This window comes from Chelonia mydas, chromosome 26, assembly GCF_015237465.2.
Source record: "Chelonia mydas isolate rCheMyd1 chromosome 26, rCheMyd1.pri.v2, whole genome shotgun sequence".
NCBI lineage: Eukaryota > Metazoa > Chordata > Testudines > Cheloniidae > Chelonia > Chelonia mydas.
In genome coordinates this window covers 4,993,818-5,004,992 of record NC_057859.1, presented here as the reverse complement: position 1 = coordinate 5,004,992, position 11,175 = coordinate 4,993,818, and the positions used below count along the sequence as shown (strand labels likewise).

Sequence of the window (11,175 nt, the reverse complement as noted above, 5' to 3'; positions counted from 1 at the left end):
CCAGGTGAGCAGAGTGGCATGCAGCGGGGCTGGCACAGCACCTTCCTGTGCACTGTCTGCTCTGGCACGAACGGGGGGACAGTCTCCTGGACTTCCCACCAGCAGCTTTCACCGGTGCTGAATTCACCTGGGATCTCCCAGCTCTTGGCCGTTTGGGTCACAACCTCAGCATGACTCAGACACAGGTTGGTAACGGCTTCCGCCTTCGTATGCCTCTGCAGCCTTCGGCCCCCTGCCACAGAGAGCAAGGCTCTTCCCCAGCCCCCATGTCTGGGCCACAGGGAGAGTCCAGGGCACCCTCCACATGGACATTCCCCCAGTGCAGAAACGGGGGCTGGTCACCAAGAGAGCAATGCAGAGCCGAGAACCATCAGGCACTGGAGCCTAGGCCGCAGGGTGTCTCCAGGCCAGGGGTACCCCAGGGTCTGGTCCCCACAGCAACGAAGAGGGCAGTAAAGCCAGCAGATCCAGAGCAGGGAAGTTGATTGCCTGTGTGCACACTGGGAACGTTTCAGTGTCTTTCAGGAGGCTTGGGAGAATGGTAGGGGACATTTGGGGGAGGTACTCTTGCTTTGCAGCACCATTTAAAAAAAAAAAAAAGCCTTTTGTCCGTCTGTAAAAGGAGAAGAGAAATAAAAGCCCAGTGCGGGGTCTGAGTTTGGCATTGGCTGGAGCTCGGGAAGATCGCACTGGCTGTGGGCGCTCAGACGTGTATGTGACATTCCTCCTACACACACAGGCTGAGATCAGCTGGCACCTCGCTTCATTTCCCCCCTCCTCCAAGGAAGCGGATCCTAATTAATTAATGTATTTAATGTTTAAAATTCCGATTACATGCAATTGGTAATGTATAGTTCATGTCGCACCCTTCCCGCCCAAAAAGAGGGGCAAGGCAATGCACTTTGCAGGGTGAACTGTGCATCTGCCTTGGGACAAACTGCCCCTCCGCCCCATGCCTTTCCTCCCTCCTTGTTTCCTCTCCCTGCGTTCATCAAAGGCGCTCCGCGGGAGCCTGCACATTCACCGGCTGCGCCAGCCCTCGCCGACCGAGGAAGGATCCCCGGGACTGTTGGCGCAGGAGAGGGCTGCTTCTCCCGTGCCGGGTTGGATGCAGCCACATCCCCTGCTGCCTTGAGGCGGGGGAAGCCCCATCCCAAAGCCCAGCGCTGCAGCTATGTAGCTCTCCTCGGGGGTCTCCCACTGTGGCACGGAAGGGCGAGAAAAGTACTTAAGAGCCCAGCCGATGGGGACGCGGCTCCCAGCAAGGGTTGGAGCCAGCCAGCGCCTGCGTCTTTGTGCGGTGGCAAAGTTTCCTGGCTTCTTCCTTGGAGCGGGAGGGCTGCGTCTTGCCTGAGAGCAAGGGGACCCTCCGCCTCTTTAAATAGTGTGTGTGTGTGTGTGTGTGTGTGTGTAGTGGTGGTGGTGGTGGGGGGAGCCTGCCTTATCTGTACACCCCCTCTCCGCCTCCCCAAGCAAAGGCACAGCCTCGACCCGCCCGCTGCGCTTTGCGAGGAGGCTGCTGGTCATCGCGGGCTGCCCTTTGTCTTCTCCCATCACCCGGCTTTGCCTCCCCACCCCACCGACCCCGGCCTCTCCGGATTGCTGCTGGCGGGGGGTGAGGAGCGGAGAATCAGCTGAGACAGGGAGGCGAAGTTGCAGGGAAGGGGCCGTTCTGGGCTGGCGCATTTCACTCCAGGCTCTGGTCAGTTCCCGTCCCAGAGGCCGGCTGGTCAGTGGCCGGGCTGGAGGAAGCTGCCGCCGCTGCTCCCCGGTTGACGCTGCTGCTTTCCACCGCCGGGGATATCAGAGTCAGCCCCTTCTCTCCACCCTCCCCCAGAAGGCAGAGAGAGAGACACACACGCAAACATCCCCAGTTTGCAGGAATTTCCATCAGCAAACTGTGCGAGCCAAGGGGGGGAAGGCAGGAGTCGTGAGCGCCCCACATTCCCAGCTGTCTCAAGGACCCCGCCGGATTGTGTCTGCTCAGATCACGCTGTGGATATTCGTCTATCCCCCCCCCCCCCCCATTTCCACCTCCTCTCGGCTACCCTTTCGCCCCCGAAAGATGCTTGGGAGGAATAGAACCAGAATTGTTCATCACTGGAAGAGCTAAAGAGAGAGAGAGAGAGAGAGGCTAGCTGGCTGGCTGCAGAGCTGGGGTGTATTTTTTGGGGGGGTGGGCGCTGAAAGAAACCATTTTTTTTGTAAGTTCATCAGAGAAATCTCAGGATTTCTTTTTGCCTGGATTTGGGAGAGAGATATAAATATATATTTACACGTGGGGAGCTATTGGATTTACTAACATGATTTTAGCAAACGTTTTCTGCATCCTCCTCTTTTTAGGTGAGTAATCCTGATTAGGATGCAAATCATTACTCTCTGGTTTGTTTGGTGGTTGTGAGTCCTTTGTCAAACCCCAGAAGCTCTGGTGCTTGGACAGCGTTTAAGAGCGGACATGTTTTATATTAAAAGACAAACCCAACACACAACGGCAAAGCTTGGCACAGACCCTCGCTTTAAAGTGGGCTACAGTCCGGAATGAAATACAGAGATTGAGAGACGCTTATAGGTTTCAATTCAGCTAAATGTCTCAGCAGTGATTCCTACTGAGAAGGAATTGGGGTCCAGGGAAGGGAGGGGGATGAGCAGAAATCAGGCTCTTATCTAGGGGGCAACTTTTTAAACTATCAGATTTACGATGCCACCCCCCCACCCCGAAAGCCTCTCCTGTCCGCACAGCCTCACCTCTCCAAGTTGTGGAGGAATTGAGTCAGGTATTCTGATCCTTCCGTCCGAAGAGGAGTATTGCTGGTGAATTGGTAGGCAGCGTGTTGCAGATAGCTGCCCGGCTGCGTGTTAATTCCCCTCTATACCAGCCCTTATGGTAGCGGCTTTTTTGTATTATTATTTTTAAAAGAACCCCCGTGATTCAATCCCTTTCCAAAACCCTGTGATTCAAAGCTGATGTGAGGCAAGTCTCACGGGTTTTGCTGGCTGGTTTTAAAGTGTGCATGGAGAACTGATTTAGAAAGTGAATTGTGTGTCGGGGTGGTGGTGGGGGGGAAGAATTGCCATCACTGTTGCAATCCAAGTGCCTGTTGTTTTAGATCATGTGTGACTTATTTAGCAGGCTATTTTGCCAAGTGGAAAGCTTGTATTTCTGGAGCAGCCTCATCCAGAGATGGGGAAGGTGCAGCCCTGGCAAGGGAGGAGTTGCAATGTATTTTAGGTGAAATAAAAGCAAAAAATCTCCCCTTTCCCCCAAAGCACGTTATCACCTTGGCAAATTATCATCTGGGTTCTTCTCAGTATTCTCATCTGGCAGGTAATGTCCCCTGTGTTACAATTCCACTCGCGCATGGAGATACAGTTACAGACAGTACCTGCAGCTCTGTCTCTGGGTCTCACACACAACCCTGCAGCACTGAACTCCTGGGGAACTCTGCTGAAATCCCCTTGGCTTTCGGAACTTAACCCTGCATGGAGTGGACTAGGGTTGGAAGACGAGAGAGGCAATGGGCAGAAGGATGTTGGGTCATGAGGGCAAAGAGGGATGAGGGAGACTTGGAGGTTGGCCATGGCACAAGTGGGAGTTCAGGAGAACACATCTGCTCCAGGAGCCTTCCCCCGGACTTTTGTTTTGACTGGGGGAGGCGGGGGGTACCGCATGGGAAGCCCCCAGCAAGAGATCTGTGTCTAGGTTTAATATTTCCACAATAAGTTCCTGTGTCCTTGGCTAGTAGGAGAATAAACCGTCTGCTCTTGGTGTCTATTGCTGCTGGGCACAGGTTTGCAATCACTTCAGTGACAAGAGCATGGCTTTTGAAAGGCTATTTTTGTTGATTGCCAGGGAAGGGTGTCGGGGAAGGATGTCATTTTGGACCCAGGCGGATGGGAGGATATTTTCTCATCTGCCGTAGGAGAGTCTGAATGGTTCCCTTGGGCAGGGGGTGACGGTCTCCTTTGCAATCAGTGCGTTACACATCAAAGTGTCTCTGTAGCAGGGTCTTTGGGCTAAGCTTGCGTATGAGGCGACATAGCTTGCTGCCTGGTTCTCTTTTGACAGCAAGTGGGAGTGCCTGACTCCATAGAGGGGGTGTGTGTGGGGGGAGAGGCGGGGGATGACATGGCTCTGGGCTGGGAATGATGGAAGATGGAGTTGCCACTTGTAGGGCATGTTGTCATTCCCAATGGCTTGAGGGCTTTGCGGGCAGCAAGAACGGGAGAGCGGGAGCGAGGAAGGGGTCAGAGAGTGAATGCACAGACCCCTCTGCTGCACTGGCTCTGGCTGAGAGCAGGGGGTGTGTTGGGGACTCAGGCTCTGCTCACAGAAGAGGCTGGGGTGGGGGAAACATCAACCACCAAATTATTTTAGTTGTTAGGCATTAACTCCTTGTTTATTTGCATGCACATTTGGCTGGTTGGGAAGCTAAACGTGAGAGTCTTGGGACGGAGGGAACAGTCCTAGAATCCGACCCCCAGCCCTGCCAACCCAGGACACTCCAGCTCAGCAGCAGGCTGTGATACGGAGCAGCCTCAAGCCCACTTCATTTCACCCCCACGAGGAGGCTGTTTAGAAACAGGATCTTTCTCCTTTGGGTCCTTATTTCTTTGTAATGGTCCCAATCTTCTGTGGCTCAGGCTGGGCCAGGAGAATTGCCTGGAGAGGAATCAGGGAGAGGTGCAAATTGAAGGACTAATAGACTCATTGCAGGCAAAGCTTACTCATGGTTCTAGACGGTGGGGCCAGAATTGCCGTGCTGCACGTACAGTAGGTGCTGAGCAGAGCCTTAGTTAGCTACCTAAAAGGGAGCTGAGCTCTTGTGAAAGCCTGGCTCCAGCTGCAGGTATTGAGCCCTTGATAATCTGTCCCCTCGATCCGGTGAGCAAAGAAAGCCATTGCTGTTGGGGCGAAACAAATGCCACCACCACAATGGAGCACAGGGGTTGCATGTGTAGCAAGAGGAGAGAGCAGTACTGCTGAGTTAAGTTAGGGCAGTGAATATTTGCTTATAAAGCACCCCATGTCCAATGGGCTCTGCCAAGACCTTAGACCCATATTACAGGTGATGTGACCGAGTAAGCTGGGGGGAGCGAGGGGTATTCTGACTGAGGCCCGTGCTCCCATTGGAATGTTTGCTGGCTCTATGACTGAGGTTTGTGCATCCAGCTACAAATCCTCCCCGTGCTCTGATGCCACGGAGATTGCTGGGGATTAGATGTAAATTCTCTGCAGATGTTTTATTGATATAAATTCAGTGTGTGCGTATGCGCCGGGTGCAGGAAAACACTAACCCTGCCCCTCCATGCAAACTCCCTCCTGTGGGCTCTGAGGAGCATTTCAATGCTATGAATGGGAGAGGAGCGCAAGGCACCATCAGATAACTTCAGGCTTCCTGATACAACAGCTGGGCCTGGGCTGCGGATGGTGGAGGGCAGGGCCCAATGTATCACTGGAGTCAATGGAGTGAACTTGGCCTCATGTGTTTGGTCTGTGATTGTCCCAGACCTCCTCCTCCCTGGCAGGATGGGCTGAGCAGGGAAGGTTTAATCTGTGCTGGGGGCACAGAGCAGAGAAACAGGCACCGTTGATGCTTGTGATGCAGATTCAGGTCGGCACTGGGATGACAAGGGGCACATTGTAAAGAAGGAGCTCATAATCTGGGGTGGAAGCAAGGGGGGCATGCAGGGATACCCAGCTTCCAGTCTTCTTCTGAAAACAGAGGGGGGCTCCCTCTTGTCTAGCAGGCTTGGGGAACAGTGGTCCCCCATAGCTCCCCCTCCTGTTTCCGACCCCTGCTTGTAATGAGCTAAATGCACAAGCTCCATGGGATTTAAGAAGCAGGGGCTGGGTCATTATCTGCGTAGGGGCTATTTCAGAGGTGCCCAGAACGGGAGCTTAGGGTGCTTGGTGCTTTGCTGGATTGGGCCCCAACATGGTGCCCCACTGGCTACCGGACCAGGACAGTCCCAGCAAATACGCCAGCCAAGAAGCCATGCTGGGGTAGTATCTGGCTTGGGATGGCTGTGTCAGATGGGAAAATTCTGGTCCTAGCACTAGAGGGTGGGCAGGCCAGGTAGCAGAGATAGGGCCACCGGAACATGCCCATGTCCAGCTCTCCGTGTCTCCATTGGTAGATTTGCTGTTGCATTTCCCATCATTGCCACTGGTGGGCATCTCTGCTCATGCCAGGGTCAGTGCAGGAGCAATGCCTTTCCATATGCACACTGGACCTCCCTCCCCATGGGCTCTTTCTGCAATCCCAGGCTCTCTTTTCATTACATCAGAGCAAGGCTTTTTGTCTTTCTCATCTGCCTTGGCAACATTTTCTGGAGCAGCGTGGCCTCCGGACCTGGCTCCCCCTTTGCCACGCCTGCCCTTCAGCCCCTGATGTAAACCAATCCCGTGCATTCACACGTGCAGCTTGGGAGTCAAGCTGGAGGCTGGGCTGGGGTGTGAGGAGCATGGCTGAAGGGAATCCAGTGAGGATGGCCGGATGGAGAAGGCACTTCAGACCGAGCTGTGGAACCTTGTTGGGAAAGATTGGAGCATGGATTTCCCTTTGTCTCCTGAGAAAGGGGAGACCTGGGTCTGGATCTAGGCCTACTGGGGCTTAACTCAGCAGCGAGACCTTGAGAAACTAAGGGACAACGTCATCCCTGATGTAAATCTGAGTGTGTGCAGAGATGGGGGACTGGGAGGAAGAGCTAGCTTTGGGGAGATGGGCAGATCCCTCCCTCCAGCAGCCCTTTCTGGAGTTTTTGGTTGCCTGGGCAAAGTGTTTAGCTTTCCATATGTGAGGGGCTGGCTCAGAGTGGCTGCGGTTGTGGAATGGGGAGAACAAGCCTGCTCAGCTCTGAGATCGTGCATGGAACCGGAGGTCTGACAGCAATATTCCAGTGCCGTTCTGCCTCATGGATCCCTCCTCCAGCCCACATGGAGTATAGTATCAGTAGGACGAGAAGAACTTCCAGCAGGGCAAGGGTAAATTTGCTCCTCATCGCTCGGCTGGATGCGGTCTCGAGCTACGGTCTCTTACACCGACAGTGCCAGTTACCGGGACACCTTTCATGTCTGCCCAAATGGAACAAGATTCAGTGATGGCCCAAAAGGTCAGAGATCTGCTGAAATGAGAAGTAAATCTACTCTCTGCTCTTTGGCCTGAGGGCAAGTGATGGACACATTTCCAGTGAACAGCTCTGCAAAGGCATCTCGATTCAGACCTGGAATGCCCGCTGCTATTTCAGTCCCGGGCTCCCTCCCCAAGCTGTGCCAGTGCCCCTCAGTTCTGACCTCCACCATCCCCTGTCCAGTCCTCTCCCCACGCACAGCTCTGCCATGGCACCTCGCTCCTGACCTGCAGCACCCCCTGCTATTCTAGTTCTGGCTACTGCCTCACCCTCTAGCTCTGCCAATGCCCCTCCGTTTTGACCTGCAATCCCTCCTGCTATTTCAGTCCTGGACTGCACAACTCCCCTTCAAGGCTGGTTATTCCCAGTCCTTAGCTTTTTGTTCTCTCTGCCTGTGCACTGAATGGTGTACTAATATTCTCAAAGGACGCGCAGGATAAATCACTAACTTGCAACGTAAGTGAAGGTTTGATCTCAGGTCTACGCATGAAAAGCTTGTGTTAGGTGCCGAACCTAGGGCACCACTCAGCTCCCAGGATGGCACGTGTCTGAGAGTGGCAGAGAAGAAGAGCAAACCATGGACATAATAGTGAATGAAAAGGTCATCCTCAGCCGCTATGCAGGGCGGTAGGAAAGCAGTGAGCAAGGCTAAAGACACTCACAACAAAGCCAAGCGACCCTCACTGTCCTTGCTGCAGGTGGAATCGGATCTGCTCTCAGAGTGAAGCTAGCATGGGCCTCCCAGCTGCCTCTAGGTGTCACTGTCTCACTTCCATACCTGGCCAGAGTGACCCTCGGCGGGGGATAAGATGGAATTGGTACACTGAGGCTAGACCCAGCCGGACATTTTCTGTTTATATCTAGTGTTTTTTGTTATCAGAGCACACGGCGGGAAAGAATCACTTCCGTGGCGCAGAAGGCAGGGCTGTAAAATCAGAAGTTCACCTTTGAAGGCTGGGCGGGAGCAGGCCCAGGGGCATTAGCAAGGACTGAAGTGTGTGTGTGGGGGGGTACAATCTGTCACACCCCAGGCACAGAGAAGAAGGGAGCCTTTCTGGCTGGGTATTTAAAGGGGCATTTTTCTTCCACCGTCACCTGTATGTTAGGCTCCAGCATATGGAATCTTCGCCGCCAGTCCATGGGCCGTGCGGGTTTCATTTCCAACCTGTTGGTGAAAGGCCTGGTTTTAAATTCGGTGGAATATTGTTCAATATAAAGAAATACCCCCCTGCCCCCCCCGAATAAATCCAATGAAGCCCCTGCTTAGAAATGGAATGATTATGTCTGGATCCAATTATACTGGTTGGAGAAGGAGGAAAAGAGAGAGAGAGACGGGGGAGGCAGGGAGTCCAGGCATGACTCTGCTCAGGGGCAGGAGCTAAGTGGAAGGGAAAGACACACCGTTTTTAGTAGATCTCCTGCCAGCTCATGTGAAGGTCAGCGCTAGCTGTGTGTAAGCTGAGTATCTAGTATACCCGGCATGGCTGTATCCAATCTCCAGCATCGCCAACTCCAAGTGTTCAAGAATCCTGAGTCCGATGCCCCAAAACTCATGAGATTAAAAAAAATCCCATTTGGGGTTTGTTTCTTTGCCTTTGGTTTTTGAGCCTTTCCACGTCACATCTTGAAGCTTTTTCTCCCAACCAGTAGGGCAAGCATCAAGCTTTTTCTTTTTATGGAAGCTGACATTCTCCTGTATTCACCTGACTCCAGAAGCTGGGGCTTTAAGAAAATAAAGCAATTATTGTGAGACTCCTGATAAAATCACAGGAGCTGGCCACATTGGCTAGGGATTACATTCCCTTCCCCTCAAATTCGTTTGCTCACTTCAGTAACATTTTCCAGGACGAGGCCTATGGAGAGCCAATAAACCTCAGGGCTGCTCTAGCTTATGTTCTCCTTCCCATGAAAGCAGAGAATTGCCACAGTGCAATATGCAAGCCCTGCCCCTTCCCCGCCACTGTCCCATCCCCACCTTCCTGGGGAGCTGGGCTAGTATATTGCTTTTATGCAGCTCTACAGCACTACACCAACCAGGGGGCTGTTTCCTGGCCCTTTATGCTGCCCCAACAGCATAACTAAGAATCACCAAAGCTCGTTTGGTGGCCCAGTGTAGACCTCCAGCATACTCCACTGATCAGCCGTGAGCCCTCAACGTGGTTCAGCCGTGGCTTACAGCACCCCTGCTATTCCCACACTGCTAGTGCCCATCACTGCCAACCCATAGCCCCCCTCCTTGCTGCTATTCCAGCTCTAGGCTCCCCCACAGCTGTGCTGATGCCCCTCATTCCTGGCCTGCAGCCCTCTCTGCTATTCCAGTACTGGCAGCTGACATTTCCAGTGGCATGTTTTGGCACAAGGGGGACAAACTTTCACCGGGGCTAAGGATGAAACCTGCCAGACTCAATGCACTGGGGACCTGAACTAGAACTGGTCCCGAACTCTGCAGGGGTGAAAGGCTGGTGCTCTGCAGCTGCTGAATTTCTGGAATGGCTTGATGGAGGACGGACTGTTTCCCATCTTTGGATCTGTGCTTTAGAAAGACTGCAGAGATGCTGGTCCAAGGAGATATGTCCCTGAACACCAAAGGGAAGGAGCCACGTCCTGCACAATCTTCCCTAACAGAGCAAACCCTGCAGCCAAACTGGCCAGCATGACCTTGCTGTACAGTGAGCAACAGATGCAATACAGCTGCGAGACCCATTTGAAAACCTGCTGGAGGCTGGAGGTATTTAACGCCTGCACAGTCTGGAAGGAGGACCGGTCAGGGATGAAGCATGTGTGTGAATGTTTCAGTGAGGTCTGCTGGAATCGTACAGGGGAAACTACTTTGGGAGAGAGCTGTGGCAGGGAGCACCAGATGGTTCAGCTGACTGATGGCCTATCTTGAATCCAGTTTGCACAACAAACCAGAACTTGGGCTGCTGGGGAATACATCTGGGAGCTGGCTGGATGAAGGGGAGGCTGGGGCAGGGAAAGGAGGTAGTGCTGAGCCCTGGACAGTGTTCTGTTATGGGGAAAGGGATGGAGGAAATGTCCCTAGTGATTCCCTTCTGTGCAAATATTTCCTTTGGTTACTGTCTGCTTGAGTTTTGCAGAGTCTTTACTGGTTTTTATTAGAGCCCCAAATAAGCTGTATTAGACCACTAGTCTTATTGGATAATTACATATGTCCTTACCTTCCAAGTTCCTGCAAATGTAATCACTATAAAAGCAGCTGGGCGCTTCAGGATTGCTCGTTGAAACAGGCGAGTTTTGTTCACTTTTTTTTTTTTTTTGGAAACCAGAGGGGAATTTCATGTAATTTTGATGTGAAACAGTTGCACATTCACTCGGCTATGTCTACACTGCAGCTGAGAGGTGTAATTCCCAGGTTAAGTAGACGTACATATGCTAGCTCCAGCCAGCCCACAAAAAATAGCGGCGTGACTCCGGCAGCACGGGCGGCAGCCTGGGTTAGCCGCCTGCGTATAACTCCATCTGATTTCCTAGGTGCATACTCTGACAGCTGGCTCGAGCCACTGCCTGAGCTGCCATGGGCAAACTGCTATTTTTAGCATGCTAGCTCAAGCAGAGCTAGCATGGGTATGTCTGCCGGAGCTGGGAATTACATCTCCCAGCTGCAGTGTACATATACCCTCAGAGGCTGCCTGAGCCTTAGTGAACTTGGCTGGGAGCTCCATGTTTGTGCTTTGATCCAAACAGAATAACCCAGTGCCCAGATTCCCAGCAGGGTTTTAACTTGCAATGGTTCAGCACAGACTGCTACTGCTTGAGTGGTAGGTGCAACTCACTAGCTGGCAGCAGGAGTAGACTCTTATCTTCTATGTGGACCAGCCACTAGAGGGTGATTGGACGCACGCTTAGCCAGCAGGTTACCCAACCCTTTGCCTGGCTCTGGTTTAAGCAGAGACAGGGCTGAGCTGCAGGATTTGGAAGCAGAGCCAGGTTCCGAACCCCTTCAACGCTAGAGGGTGTTGAATGCTTTCACCCACTAGCGACGTGCGGCTGAGAAAGCTCAGGGCATTACTCAGCCAGGCAAGA

General features: G+C 53.0%; 1 protein-coding gene across 1 annotated transcript in view; it reads left to right on the top strand.

Moving 5' to 3' along the window:
* The first annotated feature begins 1,414 nt into the window (after positions 1–1,414).
* GFRA2 (GDNF family receptor alpha 2) overlaps positions 1,415–11,175 on the top strand; it is a 95,628-nt gene continuing 85,867 nt past the window's right edge. The window contains exon 1 of the mRNA XM_043536460.1: positions 1,415–2,343. Within this exon, the coding sequence (XP_043392395.1) occupies positions 2,304–2,343 (40 nt within the window). The 5' untranslated portion in view covers positions 1,415–2,303. The remainder of the gene's footprint in view (positions 2,344–11,175) is intronic.